The sequence below is a fragment of the Canis aureus genome, chromosome 6, assembly GCF_053574225.1.
Source record: "Canis aureus isolate CA01 chromosome 6, VMU_Caureus_v.1.0, whole genome shotgun sequence".
NCBI classification, from domain to species: Eukaryota; Metazoa; Chordata; class Mammalia; order Carnivora; family Canidae; genus Canis; species Canis aureus.
The window spans coordinates 32545470-32557157 of record NC_135616.1 but is presented as its reverse complement, the minus strand read 5'-3'; the positions used below and the strand labels follow the sequence as shown (position 1 = coordinate 32557157).

The 11688-nt window shown below is 41.5% G+C and overlaps 1 protein-coding gene across 5 annotated transcripts in view; it reads right to left on the bottom strand.

Annotated features, from left to right (window-relative positions):
* LOC144315680 (uncharacterized) overlaps positions 1-11688 on the bottom strand; it is a 471692-nt gene that overhangs the window by 434538 nt on the left and 25466 nt on the right. Inside the window, exon 4 of one of the 5 annotated variants that reach the window (XM_077900603.1) lies at positions 9824-9929. The exons of the other annotated variants lie outside the window; for them this stretch is intronic. Coding sequence (XP_077756729.1) covers positions 9824-9929 — 106 coding nt within the window. The remainder of the gene's footprint in view (positions 1-9823; positions 9930-11688) is intronic. 5 annotated transcript variants of the gene reach the window in all.

Genomic DNA, 11688 nt, shown 5'->3' with positions numbered 1-11688 from the left:
GGCCATCTAACCAACTGAGCCATCACATGCCCCTACGTTACTTATATCAGCTGTGAAGCCTCTCCTTCCTCCCTAGAGGGCACAATCCGACCCCTCTTCATGGACTCCACAATTGGTCTTACAAATTTTTAATAAAACACATTCACATGCTTATTTATCATGTTTCTTGCTGGACAATGAGGTTTTTAAGCCCAGAAACCATAGTTCTAGCCATAGCCAACATAGCAGTTAACAGGAGCTGGGGCTCAGCAAATTGTCATGCAATAAGTGACCAACAAAAGGGTCACCAAAAGTTTAGGAAAGGGAGGACAAAAAAACAGGGGAAGGGAGGAGAGAAGGAAGTGGGGGGGGCGGGGAAGAGAGGGGAAGAAGGAGAGAGGCAAACTGGTTCTATCTGACCATGTTTCTAAGCCAAAAAGCACACTGTAAATGTTTAGCTACAGAGTTTGCCTACCCACATTCTGTTCACCACCATTAATGAGAACAGTTAAGAGTCGGTGTATTTGCAAACATTTCCACCCAAACACAACAAAAAAACTGGCAAAAATGAAGAGGGTGTCCCAGCATTTCTGTTAGTCATTTCCCATGACTGTCCAGAGAGCCTGTATTTCCCAGAGTTAAGAAAGAGGAAACTCTCCTTCTGGGGTAGAACAAAGAAACCCAATAATTTAACCAGAAATGGGGAACATAGGAAAAAGACAATGTCTAGTATCTTGTCGCATACAAGAAAATCAGTTTTATACACATACACACACAGGCTTAGTAGCTTTTGTGAAAGAAAACTGAAATATACTCATGAAAAATTATGAAGTACCTCATTCACCCACTCATTCTCCTCCATCTGTGCCTCATACATAGCACAGTGCCCGTCATTTAACAGGCTCTCAAGAAGGGACTGGCACAAAAGAAATCAGAACCGATAGAAGCATTAGGTTATCTGAACAGTTTTCTTGCTGTTTAAATGCTATTACTAAAGTAATGTCTATTTCCCCAAAGTAATCAGTCTCTACTAATAGGTCATCTGAAGATGCAGAATGAAGCCTATTTTGTATGCATTCTCACACAATGTTGGGTATACCCATAATTACAACTCAAGTGTAGTCAACCAGATGTCATCAGTAGGTATGTTTTAATTACCATATATTGAAAATCTATGTGCCAGAGTCTGGGTGGGGTGCTAGGGATACAAGATTAAGACAGATGTGATCTCTACTATTTTAGCAGAAAAGATGGAGAACAAAAAACTATAAGGAATTATTAAATTTTAAAAAAATTACAACAGCATTTAATTCACCTTACATGTCCCTCTGATACTGCAAGCTTATTATACATTACCATAATTCTTTCCCCTTATGTAAAAAGGAAAACGAAATTCACTTCTCTCTTGATAAATGCTTCTTGTATTCCAAGGAAGCAAGAAATTACATTGTTCAGCCCTTCATACTCTGGAAGCCTTTAAGTCACTGTCAAATGCTCTAGAGGTCCTATTCTGTCCCATTTCACTTTGGAGAGCATGTCTCCCTCCTTGCAAGGTGGTAGGACACTAAACTTTACTGAATTAAACTCCCTTAATACTCATAATCACCTATCAAGCAACCTACAATGCTGTTCTAACATGTAGAATCAGCTGCTTTAGACGATGCTCAATTACCAAGTGACATTTATAGTTCAGGTCACAGACATGAAGTGATACTTCCATCGGTGAAGATGAAAACTCACAGTAAAAATATGCGTATCTCCTTCAGAAGTGACAGCTTTCCAGAATACTAATAAATTGGTTATCTCATTTCCCAGCCCACATCAGATTAGAAATAGCTAAGAGGGAGGTGCAAGAGGAAGCAGCCAGATGTACACCCAAATATAGCAGGGAAAGTAAAATAAGAGCCTTAACAATAATCATGTGAACAGGCCTTGAGTGGTTATGTGCTAAGCACTTCACAAGGTCATCCACTCTCATTCTCTCAACAAACCCATGAGGCAGCTACTATCAGAAGGTACCTACTATATGCCAGGAATTCCACATAATTATTCTAATCCTTAGAACAATTTGGCATTACTGTTGCTCAATTTGCAAGTGAGAAAACTGTGGTTCTGATCTAAATTACTTGTTGTAAGACTCCTTAACTAGCAAGTAACTGAGCCAGAACTTGGACTTGGTTCAAAGTTAAGTGACCATATCCCCCAGCCTGAGCCTTATATTCCATTGTCCTGCTTAATTAGAAATCATGTTCCATTTTACCCTCTAGAGAGTCCCAGTTTGAATGAGGAGTTCTATGGTCTCCTACAGCTAGGGGGTACATCCTATCCTTTCAGCAATACCATCTCCATACCACTGATGCAAGAGAGACAGACTATAAAAAGGAACTTCAAACATTCAAAATGCATGGTAATTTTAAGTCATTTGAAGAAAGGGAGGGGAAAAAAACAAATTATTTAGTTTAATTACAAGAATCGAAGTCATAGGAGGAGGGGCAAGATGGAAGAAGAGTAGGGTCCCCAAATCACCTGTCCCCACCAAATTAAATAGATAACCTTCAAATTATCCTGAAAATCTACGAATTCGGCCTGAGATTTAAAGAGAGAACAGCTGGAATGCTACAGTGAGAAGAGTTCGCGCTTCTATCAAGGTAGGAAGACGGGGAAAAAGAAGTAAAGAAACAAAGGCCTCCAAGGGGGAGGGGCCCTGCGAGGAGCCGGGCTAAGGCCAGGGCGAGTGTCCCCAGGACAGGAGAGCCCCATCCCGGAGAAGCAGGAGCTGCACCAACCTTCCCGGCGGGGGAAAGGAGCTCGCAGAGAGTTGGAACAGAACCCCAGGAGGGCGGGGATGCCCTCGGGCTCCCTGGGACACTAACAGACACCTGCGCCCCGGGAGAGTGCGCCGAGCTCCCTAAGGGCTGCAGCGCGCACCGCGGGACCCGGAGCAGCTCAAAGGGGCTCGGGCGGCGGCTCCGCGGAGGGGACTGCGGGGCGGGAGCAGCTGGGGTGGGGGGGCTCGGCCGGGGCTCCGTGGAGGGGGCTGCGGGGCGGGAGCAGCTCGGAGGGGCTCGGGCGGAGGAAGATGCTCCGTGCGGAGGGGGCTGCGCGGTTCCAGGAGCAGCTCGAGGGGGCTCGGGCGGAGGAAGAGGCTCCGTGCGGAGGGGGCTGCGTGGTTCCAGGAGCAGCTGGGGCGGGGAGGGTGGGGGGAGCTCGGGCGGCGGCTCCCGGAGGGGGCTGCGGGGCGGGAGCGCGAATCCAACAGCACAGGCAGGGAGCACAGGGAGCAGGGACACAGCCCAGGATCCGGCCTCCCCCTGGGACAGGCAGAGGCCAGGAGAACCCAGGACCACAAGGACGCTCCTGCCCCGAGCTGAGCAGATCAGCGGCCCCGCCCCGGAGCCTCCAGGCCCTGCAGACCCAGAGCTCCGGAGTTTCTGCGGGGGCTGAATCCAGGGCTCCAGAGCTGGCCCCGCCACTGGGGCTGTTCCTCCTGGGGCCTCACGGGGTAAACAACCCCCACTGAGCCCTGCACCAGGCAGGGGCAGAGCAGCTCCCCCAAGTGTTAACACCTGAAAATCAGCACAACAGGCCCCTCCCCCAGAAGACCAGCTAGACCAACAAGTTCCAGGGGAAGTCAAGGGACTTAAAGTGTACAGAATCAGAAGATATTCCTCCGTGTTTTCTTTTTCTTTCTTTTTTTTTTCTTTTTGATTTCTGATTGCTTCCGCCACCTTTTTTTTCCATCTTTCTTTCTTTTTCTTTTTCTTCTCTTTTTTCCTTTTTTTTTTCTTCTTTTTTTTTTTCTTTTTCTCTTTTCTTTCCTTCTCTCTCTCTCTTTTTCTCCTTTTCCCAATACAACTTGTTTTTGGCCACTCTGCACTGAGCAAAATGACTAGAAGGAAAGCCTCACCTCAAAAGAAAGAATCAGAAACAGTCCTCTCTCCCACAGAGTTACAAAATCTGGATTACAATTCAATGTCAGAAAGCCAATTCAGAAGAACTATTATAAAGCTACTGGTGGCTCTAGAAAAAAGCATAAACGACTCAAGAGACTTCATGACTGCAGAATTTAGATCCAATCAGGCAGAAACTAAAAATCAATTGAATGCGATGCAATCCAAACTAGAAGTCCTAACGACGAGGGTTAACGAGGTGGAAGAACAAATGAGTGACATAGAAGACAAGTTGATGGCAAAGAGAAACTGAGGAAAAAAGAGACAAACGATTAAAAGACCATGAGGTTAGATTAAGGGAAGTAAACGACAGCCTGAGGAAGAAAAACCTACATTTAATTGGGGTTCCCGAGGGCGCCAAAAGGGACAGAGGGCCAGAATATGTATTTGAACAAATCATAGCTGAAAACTTTTCTAATCTGGGAAGGGGAAACAGGCATTCAAATCCAGGAAATAGAGAGATCCCCCCCTAAAATCAATAAAAACAGTTCAACAGCCCGACATCTAATAGGCTTGCAAATTCCAAAGATAAAGAGAAGATCCTTAAAGCAGCAAGAGACAAGAAATCCCTGACTTTTATGGGGAGGAGTATTAGGGTAACAGCAGACCTCTCCACAGAGACCTGGCAGGCCAGAAAGGGCTGGCAGGATATATTCAGGGTCCTAAATGAGAAGAACATGCAACAAAGAATACTTTATCCAGCAAGGCTCTCATTCAAAATGGAAGGAGAGATAAAGAGCTTTCAAGCAGGCAGGAACTGAAAGAATATGTGACCTCCAAACCAGCTCTGCAAGAAGTTTTAAGGGGGACTCTTAAAATTCCCCTTTAAGAAGAAGTTCAGTGGAACAATCCACAAAAACAAGGACTGAATAGATATCATGATGACACTAAACTCATATCTTTCAATATTAACTCTGAACGTGAACGGGCTTAATGACCCCATCAAAAGGCACAGGGTTTCAGACTGGATAAAAAAGCAGGACCCATCTATTTGCTGTCTACAAGAGACTCATTTTAGACAGAAGGACACCTACAGCCTGAAAATAAAAGGTTGGAGAACCCTTTATCATTCAAATGGTCCTCAAAAGACAGCAGGGGTAGCCATCCTTATATCAGATCAACTAAAATTTACCCCGAAGACTGTAATGAGAGATGAAGAGGGACACTATCTCATACGTAAGTCCTCTTGTTGGATAGATCCTTTAACAATCCTCAATATATATGCCCCGAATGTGGGAGCTGCCAAATATTTAAACCAGTTAATAACCAAAGTGAAGAAATAATTAGATAATAATACACTTATACTTGGTGACTTCAATCTAGCTCTTTCTACCCTCGATAGGTCTCTAAGCACAACATCTCCAAAGAAACGAGAGCTTTAAATGATACACTGGACCAGATGGATTTCACAGATATCTACAGAACTTTACATCCAAACTCAACCGAATACACATTCTTCTCAAGTGCACATGGAACTTTCTCCAGAATAGACCACATACTGGGTCACAAAACAGGTCTGAACCGATACCAAAAGATTGGGATCGTCCCCTGCAAATTCTCAGACCATAATGCCTTGAAATTAGAACTAAATCACAACAAGAAGTTTGGAAGGACCTCAAACACGTGGAGGTTAAGGACCATCCTGCTTAAAGATGAAAGGGTCAACCAGGAAATTAAGGAAGAATTAAAAAGATTCATGGAAACTAATGAGAATGAAGATACAACCGTTCAAAATCTTTGGGATGCAACAAAAGCAGTCCTAAGGGGGAAATACATCAAATACAAGCATCCATTCAAAAACTGGAAAGAACTCAAATACAAAAGCTAACCTTACACATAAAGGGGCTAGAGAAAAAACAGCAGATTGACCCCACGCCCAGCAGAAGAGAATTAAAATTCGAGCAGAACTCAATGAAATCGAGACCAGAAGAACCGTGGAACAGATCAACAGAACCAGGAGTTGGTTCTTTGAAGAATTAATAAGATAGATAAACCATTAGCCAGCCTTATTAAAAAGAAGAGAGAGAAGACTCAAATTAATAAAATCATGAATGAGAAAGGAGAGATCACTACCAACACCAAGGAAATACAAACGATTTTAAAAACATATTATGAACAGCTATACGCCAATAAATTAGGCAATCTAGAAGAAATGGACGCATTCCTGGAAAGCCACAAACTACCAAAGCTGGAACAGGAAGAAATAGAAAACCTGAACAGGCCAATAACCAGGGAGGAAATTGAAGCAGTCATCAAAAACCTCCCAAGACACAAGAGTCCAGGGCCAGATGGCTTCCCAGGGGAATTCTATCAAACGTTTAAAGAAGAAAGCATACCTATTCTCCTAAAGCTGTTTGGAAAGATAGAAAGAGATGGAGTACTTCCAAATTCGTTCTATGAGGCCAGCATCACCTTAATTCCAAAACCAAAGACCCCACCAGAAAGGAGAATTACAGACCAATATCCCTGATGAAGATGGATGAAAAAATTCTCAAAAAGATACTAGCCAATAGGATCCAACAGTACATTAAGAAAATTATTCACCATGACCAAGTAGGATTTATCCCCGGGACACAAGGCTGGTTCAACACTCGTAAATCAATCAATTGGATTCATCATATCAGCAAGAAAAAAAACTAGAACCATATGATCCTCTCATTAGATGCAGAGAAAGCATTTGACAAAATACAGCATCCATTTCTGATCAAAACTCTTCAGAATGTAGGGATAGAGGGAACTTTCCTCGACATCTTAAAAGCCATCTACGAAAAGCCCACAGCAAATATCATTCTCAATGGGGAAGCACTGGGAGCCTTTCCCCTAAGATCAGGAACAAGACAGGGATGTCCACTCTCACCACTGCTATTCAGCATAGTACTGGAAGTCCTAGCCTCAGCAATCAGACAACAAAAGGACATAAAGGCATTCAAATTGGCAAAGAAGAAGTCAAACTCTCCCTCTTCACCAATGACATGATACTCTACATAGAAAACCCAAAAGCCTCCACCCCAAGATTGCTAGAACTCATACTGCAATTTGGTAGCGTGGCAGGATACAAAATTAATGCCCAGAAGTCAGTGGTATTTCTATACACTAACAATGAGACTGAAGAAAGAAATTAAGGAGTCAATCCCATTTACAATTGCACCCAAAAGCATAAGATACCTAGGAATAAACCTAACCAAAGACGTAAAGGATCTATACCCTAAAAACTATTGAACACTTCTGAAAGAAATTGAGGAAGACACAAAGAGATGGAAAAATATTCCATGCTCATGGATTGGCAGAATTAATATTGTGAAAATGTCAATGTTACCCAGGGCAATTACACGTTTAATGCAATCCCTATCAAAATACCATGGACTTTCTTCAGAAAGTTAGAACAAATTATTTTAAGATGTGTGTGGAATCAGAAAAGACCCCGAATAGCCAGGGGAATTTTAAAAAAAAGAAAACCATATCTGGGGCATCACAATGCCAGATTTCAGGTTGTACTACAAAGCTGTGGTCATCAAGACAGTGTGGTACTGGCACAAAAACAGACGCATAGATCAGTGGAACAGAATAGAGAACCCAGAAGTGGACCCTGAACTTTATGGTCAACTAATATTTGATAAAGGAGGAAAGACTATCCACTGGAAGAAAGACAGTCTCTTCAATAAATGGTGCTGGGAAAATTGGACATCCACATGAAGAATGAAACTAGACCACTCTCTTTCACCATACACAAAGAAACTCAAAATGGTTGAAAGATCTAAATGTGAGACAAGATTCCATCAAAATCCTGGAGGAGAACACAGGCAACACCCTTTTTGAACTCAGCCACAGTAACTTCTTGCAAGATACATCCACGAAGGCAAAAGAAACAAAAGCAAAAATGAACTATTGGGACTTCAAGATAAGAAACTTTTGCACAGAAAAGGATACAGTCAACAAAACTAAAAGACAACCTACAGAATGGGAGAAGATATTAGCAAATGACATATCAGATAAAGGGCTAGTTTCCAAGATCTATAAAGAACTTCTTAAACTCAACACCAAAGAAACAAACAATCCAATCATGAAATGGGCAAAAGACATGAAGAGAAATCTCACAGAGGAAGACATAGACATGGCCAACACGCACATGAGAAAATGCTCTGCATCACTTGCCATCAGGGAAATACCAATCAAAACCACAATGAGATACCACCTCACACCAGTGAGGATGGGGAAAATTAACAAGGCAGGAAACCACAAATGTTGAAGAGGATGCGGAGGAAAGGGAACCCTCTTACACTGTTGGTGGGAATGTGAACTGGTGCAGCCACTCTGGAAAACTGTGTGGAGGTTTCTCAAAGAGTTAAAAATAGACCTGCCCTGTGACCCAGCAATTGCACTGTTGGGAATTTACCCCAAAGATTCAGATGCAATGAAACGCCGGGACACCTTCACCCCAATGTTTCTAGCAGCAATGTCCACAATAGCCAAACTGTGGAAGGAGCCTCGGTGTCCATCAAAAGATGAATGGATAAAGATGTGGTTTATGTATACAATGGAATATTACTCAGCCATTTGAAATGACAAATACCCACCTTTTGCTTCAACGTGGTTGGAACTGGAGGGTATTATGCTGACTGAGTGAAGTAAGTCAATCGGAGAAGGACAAACATATGTTCTCATTCATTTGGGGAATATAAATAATAGTGAAAGGGAATATAAGGGAAGGGAGAAGAAATGTGTGGGAAATATCAGAAAGGGAGACAGAACATAAAGACTCCTAACTCTGGGAAATGAACTAGGGGTGGGGGTGAATAGGTGACGGGCACTGAGGAGGGCACTTGACGGGATGAGCGCTGGGTGTTATTCTGTATGTTGGTAAATTGAACACCAATAAAAAATAAATTTATTAAAAAATAATAAAAAATTAAAAAAAGAATCTAAGTCATAAATACTTTCAATATGATGTCCCAAGCAAAGTTTAAGTTGAATATGAACAGAAAAACATATAACATGTTCTAAAAAAATTTTATCCTCAATTGTTAAGGTTTTAAGTCCAAAGTGAATAAACTTCAGTTATCTAGAAATTTTTTTAACCCTTTCTTAGTCATGCTAGACAGAGGAATCACTTTTATTCCCTTCACTCCAGGATATACCCCCCAATGAAAGAAGTAATGCTTCCAAGCTTGGTCTCAAGAACGATAGTTTCAGTTCAAATACTATGCACTATAAGACCCTGGGCAGGTTACCTGCCCTTCTTGCCATTATTCTTTTCTGGAAGATAGTTACCATCCATCATGTATACTGCAGGGACAGCAATATAAAATAATGCAGATAAACACTCCAAAGGGTGAGCAGTGCTTAGCACACAAATGCTGAACAAGCTTATTTATAATACTAACATTATTATTAAAGTTAACCCTAGTTCAAAACCTTTCTCCGTTTGTAAAATGAAGTAGAACAAACAAGAGGAAAGCCTACACTCAGTACTCTTTATAAGTGATATGACTGATACTTTTAGAATATTCATACATATTAGTAAGATATACCCCAAAATACACTGAAAATTTAAAGCTAAAGAGGTCCTTAAGATAATGTGGTCCAACCAGATTTTATAGAAAATGAAAACAGATCCATGAAGTTGACTGCCATTTCCCCAAGACTTTAAACTAACGGCAAAGCTAGACAGGGATGTGGAGTCTGCAAAGTCCCAACTGTAGAAAGAGCATGGGACTGTGCGATAGCTAAAACTCAAGCTTCGTTAGTGCAGTTATATTAAATGCAAGTTTACTTCCCATCTCTGGAGCTTGTAGTTCTCAGCTGATGAAAATAAGGATTAGTGCTTTTTATGTCAGAGTATTCTGAGAACTAAAATAAGTAACATGCAAAGAGCTCTGAGTCACTGTTGCACTCACTGCGGTGAGCAGATGAATGAAGTGGTACGGGTGCCGGAAGGGAATCCATCTACAGAAAACATGCACAGATCCTCCAGTGTTGGAATTAGACTTCTAGAAGTGTATCCTATGGGCAAATGTATGCACAAAGATATTCACTGCAGTTATACCTGTAACAACAATTAAATCTCTATCAAGAGAGAAATGCTGCTAAAAAAATTAATTAATATTTTATGTAATATGGCAATGGTAAACCTTTCTTTCAAAACCTGTTAAATAAAAGAGAACGTAATTGAACAATACATGGACAAAAGTTTTGAGCCAATTTTTGTCAAAAATAGGATATGAACTATAAATATGCATGGATAGATACAGACCGAGTTCTTATGAAGCCTCCTAGGAAGCCAGTGGTATTTGAGGGCAGGGGGAAATCAAGATCATCTTTTATTATATACAGCCTCTCTTTAAAAAGGTAAAAAGGTTTGTCATAGTAATAATGCATTCATTTAAGAGAAAACTTATAATCTCTAGCATATAGTGGGTACTGTTTCTTTCCATAGACTTCTATTCTGTTAACATTTGTTATTAGATTGCTCTTCCTATCCTTGTCATTGTAACTTAAGATAATTTTAGAGAACAAATGTTGTTTCAGGGACTACTCTGCACCATTAGAGAGCTTTTCTACAGTGCTTCCTGTCTGGCTGTTCATTTATAGCCCACACTAAAGGCCTGTATCACACAACCTGAGCTAGGAGATGAACAAAGGTTAATAAAAACACATAAAGGAAAGGCAGGGGCTGTCCCCCCTCATCTCTGTTTGCTGTGTCATTTGTCTCCCTGTTAAATTGCAATAAAGACAATAAAGGGAAATCGGCTGTGAAAAATGAAAAAGCCCTCTATTCATAAAACAGTTCAAATGAGAAAAGCCTTTTAATGGGAAAAGGACCACTACTATGCAAAGCAGTGAGTGGGAGAGTGACACATAAAACCCTTAAGACAATTCATTAATCACAAATTATTGTAGGCAACTCAAATCCTTTCCCCCAGATGTTTATGTTCTAAACAACAGAGTGATAGATGCCTTCAAGCAAATTCTAGGACTGAGGTCTCTGCTGCAAAGAGTAGGCAATGGCAATATCTTTGATTACAGGATCTGCCCTATTGATAGGAAAGAAAGGAGGCCCCATAATGGGCATGACAGAGACAATGTGGTGTTGATGGTAGGCCAACTGGTACACAAATAGATCTGACTGCTCTCTCCACTTAAACCAACTCACCCTCCTGAATAAATGTATCAGTAATCCTATAAAAGTGAATCACCTCACCCGAAATGAGGGTAGTCCTATATGCTTAACCTAGCTTTCAAAGCTGTTACCATGCTGAAGTAAAATACCAAGACTTAAAATTGCTTTAAATTATACCAGCCACCCAGACCCCCACAGTCAGTACCCCGTTAAAAGAAGGGTCCTGTTCCCAGCGCTAATTATGAAGCTTTCACTTTACCACCCACCTTCCACCTTCTCCATTTGTGAAGTTGCATGATTTCAAAATAAGTAGTATGTTGAACAGCTCCGTACATGATGGGCACAGAGACAACTTTATATTTTTATCCCTCTGCCCTAAAGTGCCAGCTCCAGATAAAAACTTTGGCAGACTCTTCTGTTCAAATTGATCCACAGCAAATCACTTCTTAGCCTCTGTGGGAATCCCATTGAAAGGCATCCCAGTGGTCTTGGAACTGGATGCATTTCAGTTGACATATTAATAGATTCTGCTTCATCTTTTCACCCTTCCTTCTCTGTTCACACACCACACTTCATAAGGTGAATTAAAACATACTTTTGAAAATAGGACCCTGCCATTTGGCAAAGGTTTTAATGCCAAAA